The 20,938-nt window shown below is 36.7% G+C and overlaps 1 protein-coding gene across 1 annotated transcript in view; it reads left to right on the top strand.

The window, feature by feature from the left end:
- Positions 1 to 20,938, top strand: part of LOC128645221 (glycerol-3-phosphate dehydrogenase [NAD(+)], cytoplasmic) — a 147,460-nt gene that overhangs the window by 47,270 nt on the left and 79,252 nt on the right. Inside the window, exon 3 of the mRNA XM_053698046.1 lies at positions 20,187 to 20,327. Coding sequence (XP_053554021.1) covers positions 20,187 to 20,327 — 141 coding nt within the window. The remainder of the gene's footprint in view (positions 1 to 20,186; positions 20,328 to 20,938) is intronic.

The raw sequence follows: 20,938 nt of genomic DNA, 5'->3' as shown, positions 1-20,938 counted from the left end.
AGAATGCGAGCTCAATCTGATTGGCTGACTGGATTTTATTAGGGGGCTTAGATTAGGTGTAAGTAGCTTAAAATTGTTGTAATATTTTTTTAAATGTTTGTAACTTATTTTTTTTATTTTTTGTAACTTAGCTTTTTTTATTTTTTGTACTTTAGTTAGTTTATGTAATTGTATTTAATTGTAGTTATTTGTAGTTAATTTATTTAATTCATGTAATGATAGTGTAGTGTTAGGTTTAATTGTAACTTAGGTTAGGATTTATTTTACAGGTAATTTTGTATTTCTTTTAGCTAGATAGTTATTAAATATTTAATAACTATTCTAACTAGCTAAAATAAATACAAAGTTACCTGTAAAATAAATATAAATCCTAAGATAGCTACAATGTAATTATTAATTATATTGTAGCTATCTTAGGGTTTATTTTACAGGTAAGTATTTAGTTTTAAATAGGAATAATTTATTAAAGTACAGGGAGTGCAGAATTATTAGGCAAGTTGTATTTTTGAGGATTAATTTTATTATTGAACAACAACCATGTTCTCAATGAACCCAAAAAACTAATTAATATCAAAGCTGAATAGTTTTGGAAGTAGTTTTTAGTTTGTTTTTAGTTATAGCTATTTTAGGGGGATATCTGTGTGTGCAGGTGACTATTACTGTGCATAATTATTAGGCAACTTAACAAAAAACAAATATATACCCATTTCAATTATTTATTTTTACCAGTGAAACCAATATAACATCTCAACATTCACAAATATACATTTCTGACATTCAAAAACAAAACAAAAACTAATCAGTGACCAATATAGCCACCTTTCTTTGCAAGGACACTCAAAAGCCTGCCATCCATGGATTCTGTCAGTGTTTTGATCTGTTTACCATCAACATTGCGTGCAGCAGCAACCACAGCATCCCAGACACTGTTCAGAGAGGTGTACTGTTTTCCCTCCTTGTAAATCTCACATTTGATGATGGACCACAGGTTCTCAATGGGGTTCAGATCAGGTGAACAAGGAGGCCATGTCATTAGATTTTCTTCTTTTATACCATTATTGTCAGCCACGCTGTGGAGTACTTGGACGCGTGTGATGGAGCATTGTCCTGCATGAAAATCATGTTTTTCTTGAAGGATGCAGACTTCTTCCTGTACCACTGCTTGAAGAAGGTGTCTTCCAGAAACTGGCAGTAGGACTGGGAGTTGAGCTTGACTCCATCCTCAACCCGAAAAGGCCCCACAAGCTCATCTTTGATGATACCAGCCCAAACCAGTACTCCACCTCCACCTTGCTGGCGTCTGAGTCGGACTGGTGCTCTCTGCCCTTTACCAATCCAGCCTCGGGCCCATCCATCTGGCCCATAAAGACTCACTCTCATTTCATCAGTCCATAAAACCTTAGAAAAATCAGTCTTGAGATATTTCTTGGCCCAGTCTTGACGTTTCAGCTTGTGTGTCTTGTTCAGTGGTGGTCGTCTTTCAGCCTTTCTTACCTTGGCCATGTCTCTGAGTATTGCACACCTTGTGCTTTTGGGCACTCCAGTGATGTTGCAGCTCTGAAATATGGCCAAACTGGTGGCAAGGGGCATCTTGGCAGCTGCACGCTTGACTTTTCTCAGTTCATGGGCAGTTATTTTGCGCCTTGGTTTTTCCACACGCTTCTTGCGACCCTATTGACTATTTTGAATGAAACGCTTGATTGTTCGATGATCACGCTTCAGAAGCTTTGCAATTTTAAGAGTGCTGCATCCCTCTGCAAGATATCTCACTATTTTTTACTTTTCTGAGCCTGTCAAGTCCTTCTTTTGACCCATTTTGCCAAAGGAAAGGAAGTTGCCTAATAATTATGCACACCTGATATAGGGTGTTGATGTCATTAGACCACACCCCTTCTCATTACAGAGATGCACATCACCTAATATGCTTAATTGGTAGTAGGCTTTCGAGCCTATACAGCTTGGAGTAAGACAACATGCATAAAGAGGATGATGTGGTCAAAATACTAATTTGCCTAATAATTCTGCACTCCCTGTATAGTGCAGTGTTAGGTGTAATTGTAACTTAGGTTAGTTTTTAGTTTACAGGTAAATTTCTCTTTATTTTAACTAGGTAGCTATTAAATAGTTATTAACTATTTAATAGCTATTGTACCTAGTTAAAATAAATTGAAAGTTACCTGTAAAATAAAAATAAATCCTAAGATAGCTACAATATAATTATTATTTATATTGTAGCTATATTAGGGTTTATTTTAAAGGTAAGTATTTAGTTTTAAATAGGATTAATTTAGTTCATAATAGAAATATTATTTAGATTTATTTAATTAATATTTAAGTTAGGGGGTGTTAGGGTTAGTGTTAGACTTAGGTTTAGGGGTTAATAATTTTATTACAGTGGCGGTGGTGTAGTGGGGGGCAGGATAGGGGTTAATAAATGTATTATAGGTGGCGACGGTGTAGGGGGGGCAGATTAGGGGTTCATACATTTAATATAGGTTGCGGCAGGGTCAGGGAGCGGCGGTTTAGGGGTTAAACTATTTATTTATTTGCGGCGAGGTGCGGGATCGGCAGGATAGGGGTTAATAACTTTATTATAGAGGGCGGCGGTATGGGGGGGCAGGATAAGGGGTTACTAGGTATAATGTAGGTGGCGGTGGGCTCCGGCAGCGGCGGTTTAGGGGTTAATATGTATAGAGTAGCTTGCGGTGGGCTCTGTGAGCGGCGGTTTAGGGGTTAATATGTATAGAGTAGCTTGCGGTGGGCTCCGTGAGCGGCGGTTTAGGGGGTAATAACTTTATTTAGTTGCGGCGGTGTAGGGGGCACAGATTAGTGGTGTTTAGACTTGGGGTACATGTTAGGGTGTTAGGTGCAGACATCGCCCATAGAAATCAATGGGATGTCTGTCAGCAGCGAACTTGTACTTTCGCTATGGTCAGGCTCCCATTGATTCCTATGGGATCCGCCGCCTCCAGGGTGGCGGTTTGAAAACCAGGTACGCTGGGCCATAAAAGTGCCGAGCGTACCTGCTAGTTTTTTGATAACTAGCAAAAGTAGTCAGATTGTGTGCGGAACATCTGGAGTGACGTAAGAATCGATCTGTGTCGGACTGAGTCCGGCGGATCGAAGTTCACGTCACAAAATTCTACTTTTGCCGGTCTCTAGCCTTTGATAACTAAGGCGAATCAGCCTCGCAACAAATACGCTGCGGAATTCCAGCGTATTTGAGGTTGACGGCTTGATAACTACCCCCCAGTGTGTCATTCTTCAGGTGCTGATGGATTTGGATCTAATCTATCCATAAAATGCATGTAATTGGAAGAAAGAACCTTGGATTTTTGGAAGAGCAGTCTATGAAAACCAGAGAACAGACAGTAAACACCTTGATATTATAATATAAATTGTTTGATTATGCATTGTAAAAAAAACTCTGCAATATAATTTCATTATTTATTTCCCCCCCTTTTCCTGAAATTTGAGTCTAAAAATTGTGGGATTTTACAGTTCGAAGAATGGGAAGAGCACACAAGTTCACAACAATAACCCTGCCATCTGTTCATAACTGGCTTCAGCAGAGATAATAAGATTGCAAACAGCAAGTATTCCTAATATCTGAACGTGGCTAGCTTTGTCTACTCCAGTAACAAGACTGAATTAGCTCCTCCAAATAAGGCAAGTGGTTATGGGGGTGGGAGTTTGTATTTTGAAAACTATTTGCAGCTTCAATATACAGAGCCTGTAATAAAGAGACAACTTGAGTGTAACAAAGCTTCACCTAAAAAAGATGGAGCTTTATCATGTAATTTTCCGACAATTTACTTTATCTTATGGTGAAATCAAGGGACAGTCCTGAAAACAGTCTTATCCACATAAAGATTTGTTAAATGATTAATATGATAGAGCTTCCAAACCCAACTTATCATAAGTAAAATTGTCAACAACTTTAATGGCAAATTTTGCATAGGTTTAAAAGGATGAGGGAACAATACCTGAAGAACAATTTTCAGGTGCCATGAAAGAATAAGATGCCTACAGAATCATGGAATCAGGACTGAAGCATCTATACGAACACTTACAAATCTTGGTAATGAAGCAAACCCTAGAACAGGATAGCGGGGATTAGGGAAAGTAACCAGATAATCTGTCCTGCCACAACAACTAGGTCTGTAAAGGTATACATACAGAGAGAAGTGCATTCTCAGGAACAAACAACCAGCCCAATAACTTGTTAGCTTGTTTTATGGTGATTTATCAACCGGGTCCATGAAGTAAGTCCTTCTTATAAGTCCTTCATATTCATTTGATCTTCATGATCACCCGAGGAAGCAGATCACAGCCCTGCAAAATTGCAGAAAAGTCCCAGGAGGAGCTACTTTGCACCAACGGTTGATTGAGAGATAACCTCTCTTGATGAAACAGATTAATTCCCTGTGATAAAACTAATGACATTTGGAATTTAGGTAAAATGAACAAATGGAAAAACTGCTACTTTTGAAACTAGGACTTTGCTTGATTGAATAAGAGAATGTGTGATCTCAATCTGTCAAATATCTCTAAAAAAAGAGGTGTGGAAGTTGCTGCATAAATAAGAGATGCAGTGAGGAGTCCAAACAGAAATTAAAAAAACTGAAATTGTGTTCAGCAGCAAATGTGAAGTGATCTAGATACAGAGAAACAAAAAGGTAGGCATCCTTCAGAAGACTTAATAAATCAGCATTCTGAAATAGGGAATTCTCAAACAGAGCTTTACTTATTTTCTCTGGGAGGGACTGAAGACTTAGAAGTTAAGGAGGTTTTCCAGCAAAAATAAAACAAGGACTCCCTTTGGTTTTTTCTTTCAATCCTGGGAAGAAGGAAACATACATCCTCTGTAACCTATGACAAACAGAGTACAGGTCATAGCCAAAATTAATTTGTCAAAAAAAATACCTGTATATACTTTTTTTAGGTTTCACACCATAAGGCATTATGAGCCTTAACAGAAAAAAGGCAGTGAACAGCCAAGCACATACTACTATCCATAAAAATGTCACAAAAATAAGGTAGCTAGATAAGTGTAGGTTAGCTTGTACCAAATATGTAAGAGCAGACTGAAGATCAAGTCTATTGCAGTGTCCTCCCAAATGCTAGTCATAGCAAGGCATGTAAAAGATACTGATAGTCTATAAATGTAACCAACTGCCTGAAAAGCTGCCCTGAAACTGACAGAACCCCCTTAGGGGGATATTTATCAAAGTGTCAACTGATAATACGCTGGAATCCCATGACGTATTTGACGCGAGATTGATCCGCCGTAGTTAACAAAGCGTCAAGATCGTCAAATGTGGAAATGTGTGACGAAATATACACTCCCGCGATCTCAATCCGACGCAGAACAATGTTTGCGTCATTACAGATGTTCCAAATTCACATTCGACTCTTTTTGACCCTTCTCCCAATTTATCAAACATTTAACAGGTACGATTGCGTCAATTCCAATGCAGCGTACCTAGTTTTCAAACCGCCACCCTTGATGCCGCGGATGCCATAGAAATCAATGGGAGTCTGAAAACACAGAAAGCTTATGTTCGATGCTGCAAGAGAATGAAGTATATTACATAATAAAAGTAAATTTTAAACTTTATTAAAATTGTATACCCTTTCTAAATCAAACAATATTATTGCTCCACATTTGGTGCACTAGTAGATATAGGGATAAAAATGAAAACTACATTACTACTTTTGGATTATGTTACATCTTTGTTTCTCATTACAAAGCAATATTATTTCTCCAAATTTGGTGCAAAGTTTTGCCCCAAACTTGTTGCACTAATAGATATAGAGATAAAAATGAAATAAATACACAACATAATATAGCCAACTTCCTTTTTATTTTTTTGATACATCTATTTGCATTGGCATATAATACAAGTCCCACTCTCCACTTCGCAGCAAAATACAGTGAAAATAAAGTAAACCCTATCCAGCACTTTCACATGAAGTCGTAATTAATAATAGTGTGGGGACTGTGAGCATCTCAAAACAAACACACGGATGTCAAAGATAATTCAACAAAGTAATTTTAATACTCAAATGTTAGAAATAATGTGCAAAACGAAACAAAGTAAGGATGATACAAATCGTCATCAAAAAATCTTATAAAGCATATGCACACACATACAGGAGAGCTCAATTGTCCAGTAACTCAGTGCGTCCACTGACAAATACAAAGAAGCCGTGTTATTGTATAATTAAAAAAAAACATAAGTGGCACTCCTCCTGATATATATGACTGACTGGATCCTATAAGGTAAAAGTTCTGGGTGGTACAGAGCGTGCTTGCAAATATTGAATGACACTGCCGGGGCAAACTATATATCAATGGTCCCTGAATAAAGTCCCCATCACTCACTCAAAACCAGAGAGAGCTGAACGAATGCCAGAGGGGCTGAGAATATCACTCAGCAGGGATAACCAGCATCCTACTCCATGTCAGGTATAACGCTGAACCACTTCACGTTACCGATGTTACCTGAATCCAGAGTGTCAAAGATTCTTCACCCCTGTGTCTTGTCCAAGCAAGATTGCTACTGCTCACCACACATCCATGAGTATCCTCGATGTAACACACAGTAAAGTAGGAGATCCTGTCAGAGGTATCTGTAAATTCAAACGCTGTAATTCCAGACAGCGTGGGAGTCGGCAGCTAACTGATGCTACACGTGTTTTACCCTACGTCACAAAGGGCTTCCTCAAGCTGAATGAATCGATATCCGCTCTAGAGATTCAGCTCTATTTAAACACAGACCCCACAGGTGAAATAAACAGTATTGATTATTGCGCAAGATAACAAAAAACAAAGGAACATGCCCACCTTGGCGGAAACAAAACACATAAAACAAAATAGTGCTTAACGTTACATCATCTGACATCCGTGATAGGTACTAATAGATCAAAAAACCAAGCTAAGTCAAAAGCAAAATATGCAAACCTCAATATATATATATATGGCTTCCCAGTTCACATATATAATAGTGGCAGAAGGATGCATAAAAATGTAAACAATTGAAAATATGACATCCATACAAAGGGATTACAGCAAAATCTGTATAAGTGGCAACAGAACATCATATAGTATTGCAAAAAATGGGGGCTATATATCCTAACCAGTATTCCCCACATATATCAAAAGGTATGCCATACTTAAGTACTGAGAAAGGGGGCGAAATGTAATTCTTCATTGAGACCATAGGGCTGCAAGGAGTGTAGATTATATATCAATTTACACTCAGATTTTAATAATAGATTATCCAAATCGCCCCCTCTTTCACTGATGTCTATAAGTTCAAGGCCCATAAATTTTAAGTCTTGTACCCTGATAACTTTAATAAATGGCAATCCAATGAAAAATATACTAAACTGAGTGAAGAAATCAGAATAGAAATGAGGAAATTACAGGATGAAATTAAATCTAGAAAAAGGAGAAAGTTTGTGAGGGATTTATTGGATTATAAGGAGGGTGTGGTCTATGATTATGCTGGACAGAAATCTGGTACATCTGACTCGGATAAATCGGGCTCAGAAACAGAAGCTAGCAGGTCACCTAGACGAAATAGAGGTAGAAGAAGGGGCAACAGGAGAGGAATATACAAAAGAAGAGAAGAAGGTGAGGAAGGAAACATAGAAAAAACTGGTCAGAAACCAACTACTTATGCTCTGAGAAGTCAACAGAGCAACAAAACCCCAAAGTAACACATGAGAATGAACAGGGTCTTGAGATAGTGAATCTGTCCAACAAAATATTAAACCAATCACATATTGAAGTTTTAAGTAAGGTCCTTACGTTTTGCCCTAATAACAATTTGGATAGATTTACTGCCTGTAAAGACCTTAATTTATTTGCTAGGAAGGTTGTCCTTGGAAAACGCAATATGGGTAGAGCTAAAGAAACCAGTTTGGATATGCATGATAGGATAGCTTTAGCCTAAATACTTTGTCTGAGGAATTGTTAGAAGGGGAAAACACTATGGGAATAGGGTTTAGTGACCTTAAACCCAAATCCTTTTATATGCCGTCACTAAATGGTACCTAGTGTTATGACTTTTGTCAAATTAGTGGAAAAAGATTTACAGGATATGTCCACTAACAAAAATAAAAGGGACAATCTGACCAAAGAACAACAAATGGCACTTAGTGATTTGATTATCAACAAAACTATTGAGGTGAAGCCGTCAGATAAAGGGGGTAATGTTGTTATTCTTAAAAGGACACTGAACCCAAATTTTTTCTTTTGTAATTCTTAAAGAGCATGCAATTTTAAGCAACTTTCTAATTTACTCCTATTATCAATTTTTCTTCGTTCTCTTGCTATCATTATTTGAAAAAGAAGGCATCTAAGATTTTTTTTGTATCAGTACTCTGGACAGCACTTTTTTATTGGTGGATGAATTTATCCACCAATCAGCAAGGACAACCCAGGTTGTTCACAAAAATGGGCCAGCATCTAAACTTACATTCTTGCATTTCAAATAAAGATACCAAGAGAATGAAGAAAATTTGATAATAGGAGTAAATTAGAAAGTTGCTTAAAATTTCATGCTCAAGCTGAATCACGAAAGAAATGTTTTGGGTACAGTGTCCCTTTAATAAATAGGATTACAGATTAGAATGTATGAGACAACTAAACAACATAACCCAATATGAAAAATTAAAAAACAACCCCATATGTCAATACAAAGATGAGCTTGACAATATCCTTAACAAAGCATTATCAGATGGTCTGATTAACAAAAAAGAACTATCCTATATGCAGGTTAAATTCCCAGCCACTCCCACCTTCTACACTACACCGAAAATACACAAACAGAAGGTGCCCCCCGCGGGAAGACCTATTGTGTCGGGCATGGGAGGGCTTACCGAAGGTGTTACCAAATACTTGGACTGGTATCTACGCCCTTATCTCACCTCTCTACCTTCCTACGTCAAAGATACTACAGAAGTTTTAAGAAAACTGGATGATGTGATATTAACCCCAGAAACTATATTAGTGTCTATTGACGTGGAAGCATTATACTCCTCTATACCCCATGCCAAAGGCATTGACACCATTATAGACATCTTAAACCAAAGAGGCTCAAAATTCACTGACCATACTAATCTTGTAGTAGAGTTACTGAGTTTTGTTCTTAATAGGAACTATTTTAGATTTGACGGCAAATTTTACAGACAAATTAGGGGTACAGCAATGGGTGCTTGCTGTGCCCCTACTTATGCATGTCTGTACCTAGGGAGATGGGAGAATGAAAATATTCTGGATACTGCCACAGAATATGATCAATCGATTCTACTATGGATTCGCTATATCGATGATGTCCTCCTATTATGGGAGGGCACATCTGACGATTTGAAATTCATGGAATCATTAAATATTAATGAATGGAATTTGAAATTCACATATGAGTGGAGTTATGAATCCTTATCCTTCTTGGATTTAAAAATATCTAAGAGGGATAATAGATTAATAACTGAAATATTCAGGAAAAGTACATCAGCTAATATACTTCTTGAAGCCTCTAGCCACCATCCCCAACATCAAATTAATGCTATCCCCATTGGGCAATATTTGAGACAAAAGAGAAACTGTTCATCCGATACATTATTTAAACAGTATGCGGATGATTTAAAATTGAGTTTTAAAGCAAGGGGATACCATAATAAAATCATTAAAAAGGGATATCACAGAGCTAGGGAAACTCCACGAGAAAAAATACTTTATGACAAAGTGGATAAACAGACCAGCTCTGAAATTAGATTCATTAGCATGTTTAACTCTGAATGGGATGAACTTAGAAAGGTTTATGTAGACACTGGAATATTCTCACCACAGATTCAGATATCCACAAAATTGTTGGGGATTATCCATTAATGACGGCTAGACAAACTCCCTCAATTCAAGACAAACTGGTTCATAGCCATTATAAAGGCAGTAATGACTGGTTAGGCAAGCACCAAAAGAAAGATGGTTACTACAAATGTGGCAAGTGTAAAATGTGTAAACACATTTCAAAGGGCCAGGTAATGATCAATACTAGGGGTCATCTACATAAAATTAAGGGCCACATTACATGCCGTAGTGAGGGGGTAGTCTATGTCGCTATTTGCTCCTGTCCAAGATTCTATGTAGGTAAAACCTATCGTGAGTTCAGGGAACGCATGAAGGAACACAGGAGGGATATACTCAACGAAAAAATTAAAGATAGTGGTGTTGCAAGACATTTCTTTGAGGTTCATCAGAGCAGGGTACAAGACTTAAAATGTATGGGCCTTGAACTTATAGACATCAGTGAAAGAGGGGGCGATTGGGATAAATTATTATTAAAATCTGAGTGTAAATGGATATATAATCTACACTCCTTGCAGCCCTATGGTCTCAATAAAGAATTACATTTCGCCCCCTTTCTCAGTACTTAAGTATGGCATACCTTTTGAATATATGTGGGGAATACTGGTTAGGATATATAGCCCACATTTTTTGCAATACTATACTGATTTTCTGTTGCCACTTATACAGGTTTTGCTGTAACCCCTTTGTATGGATGTCATATTTTCAATTGTTTACATTTTTATGCATCCTTCTGCCACTATTATATATGTGAACTGGGAAGCCATATATATATTGAGGTTTGCATATTTTGCTTTTGACTTAGCTTGGTTTTTTGATCTATTAGTACCTATCACAGATGTCAGATGATGTAACGTTAAGCACTATTTTGTTTTATGTATTTTGTTTCCGCCAAGGTGGGCATGTTCCTTCGTATTTTGTTATCTTGTGCAATAATCAATACTGTTTTATTTCACCTGTTGGGTCTGTGTTTAAATAGAGCTGAATCTCTAGACCGGATATCGATTCATTCAGCTTGAGAAAGCCCTTTGTGACGTATGGTGAAACACGTGTAGCAGCAGTTAGCTATCGGCTTGTTGCCGACTCCCACGCTGTCTGGAATTACAGCGTTTGAATTTACAGATACCTCTGACTGGATCTCCCACTTTACTGTGTGTTACACCGAGGATACTCATGGATGTGTGGTGAGCGGTGGCAATCTTGCTTGGACGAGACACAGGGGTGAAGAATCTTTGACACTCTGGATTCAGGTAACATCGGTAACGTGAAGTGGTTCAGCGTTATACCTGACATGGAGTAGGACGCTGGTTATCCCTGCTGAGTGATATTCTCAGCTCCTCTGGCATTCGTTCAGCTCTCTCTGGTTTTGAGTGAGTGGTGGTGACTTTATTCAGGGACTTTATTTGCCCCGGCAGTGTCATTCAATATTTGCAAGCACGCTCTGTACCACCCAGAACTTTTCCCTTATAGGATCCAGTCAATCATATATATCAGGAGGAGTGCCGTTTATGTTTTGTTTGAATTATACAATAACATGTCTTCTTTGTATTTGTCAGTGGACGCACTGAGTTACTGGACAATTGAGCTCTCCTGTATGTGTGTGGGGTAACGAATGAATTGCATATGCTTTATATGATTTTTTGATGACGATTTGTATCATCCTTACTTTGTTTCTTTTTGCACATTATTTCTAACATTTGAGTATTAAAATTACTTTGTTGCATTATCTTTGACATCCGTGTGTGTGTGTTTGTTTTGAGATGCTCACAGTCCCCACACTATTATTAATTACGACTTCATGTGAAAGTACTGGATAGGGTTTACTTTATTTTCTCTGTATTTTATCTAATTGTTTAAACCTCCTTGCACCTGGGGTCTCATCTCAGTATTTAGGGTAGGTGGGCCCCAGATCATAGTCGATTTAAAATCCTGTGCTAGCTGGTATGTACTATATATATATATATATATATATATATATATATATATATATATATATATATATATATATATATATATAAATTATATAAAACAAAAAAAGCCTTTTGTTTTAGTACTGGCATACTTTCTGCCAGTGTTTAAGATGGGGGTGACAATTGTGGGGTGGGGGAGGGAAGAGAACTGTTTGAGAGGGGTCAGGGAGGGATCAGGGGGTGGGATGTGTCAGGTGGGAGGCTGATCTCGACACTAAAGCTAAAATTAACCCTACAAGCTACCTAATTAACCCCTTCACTGCTGGGCATGATACAAGTGTGGGGCGCAGCGACATTTAGCGGCTTTCTAATTACCAAAAAGCAATGCCAAAGCCATATACAGTATGTCTGCTATTTCTGAACAAAGGGGATCCCAGAGAAGCATTTACAACCATTTGTCTCATATTTGCACAAGCTGTTTATAACTTATTTCAGTGAGAAACCTAAAGTTTGTGAAAAAGTTAACAATTTTTTTATTTGATCGCATTTGGCGGTGAAATGGTGGCATGAAATATACCAAAATGGGCCTACATCAATACTTTGTGTTGTCTACTAAAAAAAATAATATATACATGTGAAGGGATATTTAGGGATTCCTGAGAGATATTCAGGGAGAATTTTTCCTAAATAATTGCAGGGGTAAAGCACTCTTTTTTGTTACAGACTTTGTAACTCATTTATCTATGAGATATCAGTGTAACAATGTAACTATCGCAAATTTTGAAAAACAAAAATGGTTTTGAAATAGCAAAGTGCTCCTTGTACTTATTTCCCTATAACTTGCAAAAAAAGCAAAGAACATGTAAACATTGGGTATTTCTAAACTCAAGACAAAATTTTGAAACTATTTAGCATGGGTGTTTTTTGGTGGTTGTAGATGTGTAACATATTTTGTAGGTCAAAGTTAGAAAAAGTGTGTCTTTTTCAATTTTTTCATCATATTTTATAATTCTTTTCATAGTAAATTATATGATATGATGAAAATAATGGTATCTGTAGAAAGTCCATTTAATGGCGAGATAAACGTATATAATATATGTGGGTAAAGTAAATGAGTAAGAGGAAAATTACAGCTAAACACAAACACTGCAGAAATGTAAAAACAGCTCTGGTCCTTAACGGTAAGAAAATTGAAAAATGATCTGGTCACTAAGGGGTTAATACATACACAATTCTACATTTAGTCTCACAAAGGCACCAAAGCCACATCAAGTACAATAGCGCCACCTTGTGTTCTTAGCTTAATATTACAACCAGAATTGTAACCACATTATTTGCATAGTGCAATAAAATATATTCAGGAAAACACTTCTGATGCATTTTGTGGTTGTTTTTATTTTTTACATTTGTGGTTGATTTCCCCAAATCTTTATTGCTTTTTGAATACATGGTGCTCAGTGCCAGTTAACTAACTAAAAAACAAAATGTAAAACTATAAGGAGGGCTTGTTACTAATGGTGGGGTTGGCTATTACTAGCTAAAGACAACACCACAAAATAAAATTACAGTAATTTTTAGTTACAACAATTAGAAATGTGTCACTATTAATGCATCTAATGTAACTGTATATATTACTCACATTTACAATACATTTACAAATCTCCAAATCTGGAATTCCAAAATCCAAACTTATTTTGAAATAAATTTGTAATTCAAAATGAGTTTGGATTTTGGAATTCTGGATTTGGAGATTAGTAAATGTATTGTAAATTTGAGTAACATATACAGTTACATTAGATGCATTATTAGTGACAAATTTCTAATTGTTTTAACTAAAAATTACTGGATTTATTAATATTTTTTTTTAAATAAAATGATCAAGATTTACAATTTTTTCCCTGCCTGTAAGTTACAATCTTCTCTGCATGTGTCTTTGTTTTTTGTTTGTTTTTGTGTTCTAAAATGTAAATAATAGTCTGTATTTAATTAAAACAACAAATATTACCTCTCTGATTACAGTACTGTACTATCTTTATGAGGGTAGTATGTATACAAATGTATTACAAATTATATAAAACTACCTTTAGGTTACATGTATAAGCAGTATAGTGATATGTAAATATTGCCAAAACGACATAAGAGGTTGTTTACACTTGGTTCCATCCCCTCTCCAAACTGTCCCATTTTAAAGATGCAAATATTCCAAAACTATTCCAAAATCCAAACCTTTACGGTCCCAAGCAGCTTGGATAAAGGGTTTTTCTACCTTTATATGATACATATAGACATGCTTAATTACCAAGGACCTGATGGTCAAAAACTCGCCAGCATAGAGAGAAAGATCCGCAAAACTTTGGGGGCTATTTATGAGGCATTATTATGCAATGTAGGTGTCTCTCCTTCACTTTCAGAACTCTGCATAGAGATATAAACAACTCTCAATAAATAAAATAAATGCCTTTTTAAAAGTCTTTCCGGAACCTCATGGGTACTGACGAGACGTATTAGATCATTGCACCAGAGAGGAGAGGTTTAGATCAGGCACCTAATGAGAATTGTGAAACATCTTTTTGGATAACAGATTACTAAAGTCTGAGTTCCGCTCAGTGGTGTTGAAGACCAGTCGATAAACTGTGGCAAGTCAAATATCTCACTCAGATATCAACGGTGAACACGAGCAAAGCTCTCTTTCTATACAGTAGTGTGCTTGGGATCGTCTGAAAAAGGACGCTGTCACCAGCCACTTCTCACAAAGAGGACAGTTCGTTCTCATTGAGGGAGAGGTATCTTTTTGGATATCAGTGTATTGATTGGTTGTGGAACCTTAATGGTGTTTGCTGATATGCTTTAACATACCTCATATGTTTGCGGTTGTCTAGTGTGAGTTTGAATTTGTGTGCTCTAATAAATTTTACAAAGTGTTTTTAAAATACACTCAGAGGAGTCTGTGCTGTTCTGTTCTGTCTTTTTTGTCTAGCAATTTCCCATCTTCCAGTGCTGAGCCCTGAGAAAGCAGCGACTCCCATGAGGACCATTACCAGCACCTAAGCATAACTATATGCAGCCTATATCCTTTTCATTGGGAAAATCCTCTGTGAAAAATCACTGCATTTGATACCAGGGCGCTTGAGTTTCTTTCTGTTGTTTTATATGTTCAAGGAATGCAAGGTACCCGAAATATAAAACGGGTATCTTGCATTCAAGCTTCAGTGGGCGGCGGCAATCACATAAGGTTTTTTTATTGTTAGTTTTTTTTATTTTGGGGGTTTGGTTGAGTGGGGGGTTGTATTGTTAGTTTAGTGTTAGGATTTGTTATTTTAATTTTAACTTAGTATTTTTTTTATTTTATGTAATTGGGGTTAATTTAGGGGGTGCTAGGTTAGGAGGCTTAGTGATTAGATTAGTTCTTGTTGTGAGGGGATGCCGGTTTAGGGGTTAATTAGATTTATTGCGTTGTGGGGGGATGGCGGATTAGGGGTTAATAGTTTACTTAGGTTTATTGCATTGTGGGGGATGGCGGATTAGGGGTTAATAGTTCAATTAGGTATATTGCGTTGTGGGGGATGGCGGTTTAGAGGTTAATCACTTTTATTATTAGTTGCGATGTGGGGGGGATGGCGGATATAGGGGTTTTGACATGTTGGATTTATTTTTGGGAGGCGGGTTAGAATTCTACAGGTGATGTAACATTTTTTTGTTTTTTACTTATGCGCCTGCAGTTTATAAACTGTCGTAAGTCACTGGCGACTCCAGAAATGTGTATTTGTGCACATTTCTGAACATCACCAGTTTATCCGACTTACGGCAGTATATGAACTGCTGGCCTCGTATATGTGATTCACCTGATGTGCAAGGTGAATTTACGGGAGACGCGGGGTTCAGCAGTTGCGCTGAAGCCTGCGCCGCATATGTAATCTTACCCAAAGTTTGTAATACAAATAGTGATTAAAAGTAAGTGCCGAGCTTTAAACTTTTTTTGAGACCTGAGGATTACAATTGTTGCTTGTTAGTTTGCATAAAAAAAACACATGAAAATGCCACGGAAATAAAGTATTTAGGTAATATTTTGACTTAATACTCAGGAAACAAAGAATTCAATATCAGCTAGATTACGAGTTTTGCGTTATGAGTGAAAAAGCAGCTTTATGGCCCATAACGCTTGATTTTCCCTAACGCTGCTATTACAAGTCTTGTCGGTATAGGTGTACCGCACACCTTTTAGCCTGTCACGCAACGTCAGTACCGCACTTTTAAAAAAGTACTTTTACAATGGGACCCCCATAGCGCCGACCTCCTGCATCTCAAACACTATTTAAATATTATTAACCCCTAATCTGCCGTCCGCCCACACCACTGCTATAATAAACCTATTAATCCCTAAACCGCAAGCCCCCCACAACGAAATATACTAAAATAAACTATTAACCCCTAAACCGAAAGCCCCCACAACGAAATATACTAAAATAAAATATTAAAATTACAATTTACCTATCTTAAATTAAATTAAAACTTACCTGTCAAATTAAATAAATTAATTTTAAACTAACAATTAAACTAATATAATTATTAAACTACAATTAAACTAACTACCAATTAAATTAAAATAAACTACACATTAAAAAAAATCCTAACACTACTCTAAAAATTACAAAAAGTATCTCTAATTAAAAAAAAAAAAAAACTAAATTACAAAAAAAACTAAATTACGAAAAATAAGAAACAAATTATCAAAAATAAAAAAGAATTACACCTAATCTAATAGCCCTATCAAAATAAAAAAAAAATAATAATAATAATAATATATATAATATATATATAATATAATAACAATAAACTACCAATGGCCCTTAAAGCCATTAAATTGTCCCAAAGATAACAGCTCTTTTACCTGTAAAAAAAAATACCCCCCAACAGTAACCCCCCCACAACCAACCCCCCAAATAAAATAACTATCTAAAAAAACTAAGCTCCCCATTGCCCTGGAAAGGGCATTTGTATGGGCATTTAGCGCTTTTACTGCCCAGACCCTAAACTAAAAATAAAACCCACCCAAAAAAAAACCTTAAAAAAACCTAACACTGACCCCCGATGATCCACCTACAGTTCTTGAAGTCCCGCTTGAAGGATCCATCCAGCCGGCGAAGTCATCATCCATGCGGCAAGAAGTCTTCATCCAAATAGCCTCTTCTATCTTCATCCAGCCGGCGAAGTCCTGATCCAGGTGGCAAGAAGTCTTCATCCAGACGGCATCATCTATCTTCATCCATCCAGCGCGGAGCGGGTCCATCCTGAAGACATCCGGTGCAGAGCATCCTCTTCATACGGTCTCCACTGTACACTGGAACTTCAATGCAAGTGACGTCATCCAAGATGGCATCGCTTGCATTCCTATTGGCTGAAAGATTTCAATCAGCCAATAGGATTAGAGCTGCTAAGATCCTATTGGCTGTTCCAATCAGCCAATAGGATTAGAACTGCTAAAATCATATTGGCTGTTCCAATCAGCCAATAGGATAAGAGCTCTAATCCTATTGGCTGATTGGAACAGACAAAAGGAATTTAGCAGCTCTAGTGTTAGGTTTTTTTGGTTGGGTTTTATTTTTAGTTTAGGGTCTGGGCAGTAAAATAGCTAAATGCCCATACAAATGCCCTTTTCGGGGGGGGGGGGAGGTTGTATTTTTTTTACAGGTAAAAGCTGTTATCTTTGGGGCAATGCCCCACAAAAGGCCCTTTTAATGGCCATTGGTAGTTTATTGTAGGCTAGGGTTTTTTATTTTTATTTTGGGGGGCTTTTTATTTTAATAGGGCTGTTAGATGTAATTAGGTGTAATTCTTTTTTATTTTTAATAATTTGTTTCTTATTTTTTGTAATTTAGTGTTTGTTTTTTATGTAATTTATAATAATTATTTACTAACTAGTCTACCTAGTTAAGATAAATACAAACTTACCTGTGAAATAAAAATAAAACCCAAGCTAGCTACAATGTAACTATTAGTTATATTGTAGCTAGCTTAGGTTTTATTTCACAGGTATTTAGTTTGAAAAAAGTATTATTTAGTTAATAATTGTAATTTTAGTTTAGCTCTATTTTAATTATGTTAACGTTATTTTAATTATGTTAACAGGGGGTTAGGGTTAGGTTTAGGGGTTAATATAGTTTAATTAGCTTGTTGCAATGTGGGGGGCTGGCGGTTTAGGGGTTAATATGTTTATTTAGTTAATAATTTTAAATTTAATTTAGCTATATTTTATTGTGTTAAAGTTAGTGTGTGTTAGGGTTAGGCTTAGGGTTACGTTAGGCTTAGGGTTACGTTAGGGTTAGAGTTACGTTAGGGTTAAGGGTTAATGGATTTATTTAGTGGTAGTGATGTGGGAGGCCAGAGGTTTAGGGGTTAATAACTTTAGTATAGTGGCGGCGAAATCGGATGCAGCAGATTAGGGGTTAATAGTTTTATGTAGGTGGCGGCGATGTTGGGGGCTGCAGATTAGGGGTTAATAACATTATGTAGGTGGCGGCGATGTTGGGGGCAGCAGATTAGGTGTGTTTTAACTTGGGGTTTATGTTAGGGTGTTAGGTTTAAACATTATTTTCTTTTTCCCCATAGACACCAATGGGGCTGCGGCTGCGCTACGGAGCTTTTGTTTCCGCGATCGGAGGTGTTTGACTTTTTTTTTGCCGGCTCTCCCCATTGATGTCTATGGGGAAATTGTGCATGAGCACATCAAAGCAACACTTGTTTTCAGTGCGGTATGGAGCTCAAAGCAACCATTTCGCCCGCACAAGCCTGCTTTTTTTAAACTCGTAATACCAGCGCTATAGGGGGGGTGAAATAACGCCGCTTTTGTAGCGGTCGTTGAAATCCCTATAGCGCTCAAAACTCGTAATGTAGCTGAATGAAAATAAGGTTTAGTGGCAGAATTAAAGGGACAGACTAGGGCAGAAAAGGGGAAGTCACAAGGTATGTGTATATGTGTGTGTGATTATATATTTGTATATATATTTATATATATATATATATATATATATATATATATATATATATATATATATATGTGTGTGTGTGTGTGATTATATATTTGTATATATATTTATATATATATATATGTGTGTGTGTGTGTGTGTGTGTGATTATATATTTGTATATATATTTATATATATATATATATGTGTGTGTGTGATTATATATTTATATATATATATATATATATATATGTGTGTGTGATTATATATTTATATATATATATATATGTGTGTGTGTGTGTGTGAAGTTGTTTAGGTTTAATTTTGATTGAAATAGTTTAGCTCAAATGTTATCCAGCATTTTATTGCATGAGCCCTTAGAAGTCTATTATATGAGGCAATTAACACACTTGCGCTGTCTGACACAGATGTTAGCATGCACTAGACTATTGCTCAAGCAATAAAAGATAATATTGGACCTCTAATATGATCGCAAAAATGAAAGAGGTACGGATTGCACTCTTGTCGAACTTTAGTATTGAAGAATGAGTAAAACATTGTTTGGCACTTCAATGTAACTTTGTACTTCTAAATAAAATTCTTCTAATTCTCTCTCAAAATTCTCTTTATTCTTTAGATTACAAGATTATAAAGTGTACCAACATTTCCTTAAAGGGACATGAAAGTCAAATTTAAAATTTCAGACAGAGTGTACAATGTTTTAAAAAAAACATTCCAGTTTAGTTCTGTGTTTAAATACTTAATTTGTTTGCTATCCTTTGATGAAGAGCATCCCTAGGTTGGGTCAGGGGTATGTTTGTGTCTTTAGCACTATATGGCAGCAATCTTATACATCTTTAATTTTAATGGTCTGAAGAATTTAAGTACTGTTCTATAACAAAACCCACAATTGCTTGCTAGGCAGGAAAAGAGACCTTTTTTTCTCAAAACACCCAGAATTCTTAGCTGCAGTGGAATAACTGTATGCTGAGGAAATCTTTAGGAAAAAAAGTCCACCTGCGCATTGTTTTTATATAATACTGTTTTCCTCCTGATATTCTTCCTGAGCATAAAGCTATCCTCTCCCTGTTTCAGTGTGCTATATAAATTGTTGTATATACTGTGGGGTAGATTTAACAAAGATCGAGTGGACATGATTCGCTGTCCGCTCGACCTCGCTAAATGTCAACAGCATATGCTGTCGGCATTTTACATTGCACAAGCATTCTAGCAGGGGCCGTCAATCATCCTGATTGGATTGGGATGATTTCAGTCCGCCACCTGAAGGTGGTGGAGAAGTTAAGGAGCAGTAGTCTTACGACCGCTGCTTCTTAATTTACGTTTCAGACGGACCTGACCCGAAGCAGCACTGCTTAATAAATGGACCCCTGTGTGTTGTATATAATGTTCTCTAACCATTTCTTTCATTTGTCCCAGGTTGCTGTACCTGATGTTGTGGAAGCTGCAGCCGGAGCAGATATTCTGGTTTTTGTTGTTCCACATCAATTCATTGGAAGGATATGTGACCAACTGGTCGGTCACATGAAATCTGGAGCGTTTGGGATTTCTCTGATCAAGGTGAGTATTGGCGTTTACAATCAAGCACCCAGTTCTAGGATGGATTCTTTGTTTATCTAGAATATTCTGTATTCGTTGCTTAAAGGGAGATTAAAATCAAAATTACGTTTTTATGGTCCAGATAGAGCGTGCCATTTTAAACTTCTTCCCTTTCCTTTGTTAAAATCTAATTTGCGTCATTGTTTTGGTATCCTTTGTTGAAAAGCATACATAGGCAGGCTCAAGGACGGTGGTGCACTACTGGGAGCTAGCTGCTGATTGGTGGCTGCACATATATGTCTCTTGTCATCGGATGACCTGGCATATTTTGTTAGCTCCATGTAGAGCACTGCTACTCCTTTAACAAAGGATACCAAGAGAATTTAGTAATAGAAGTACATTTAAAAGTTGATAAAAATTGTATGATGTAACTGAATCATAAAACAAAACCTGGGTTTTCATGACCCTTGGTTGTAGATTTTGTAACTATTGAAGACGATGACATGTAGGTGAATTACTGAATATAGATCAAGCTAGATTTCTGATTAGGAAAAATATGCGGGATCCAGGCTGTTCAAGTGATTACTGTACACTACTTATTTTCTTTAATCTTCTCTATTGGCCAAATACAG

Source organism: Bombina bombina, chromosome 1, assembly GCF_027579735.1.
Source record: "Bombina bombina isolate aBomBom1 chromosome 1, aBomBom1.pri, whole genome shotgun sequence".
NCBI lineage: Eukaryota > Metazoa > Chordata > Amphibia > Anura > Bombinatoridae > Bombina > Bombina bombina.
This window is presented reverse-complemented; position numbering and strand designations above follow the sequence as displayed.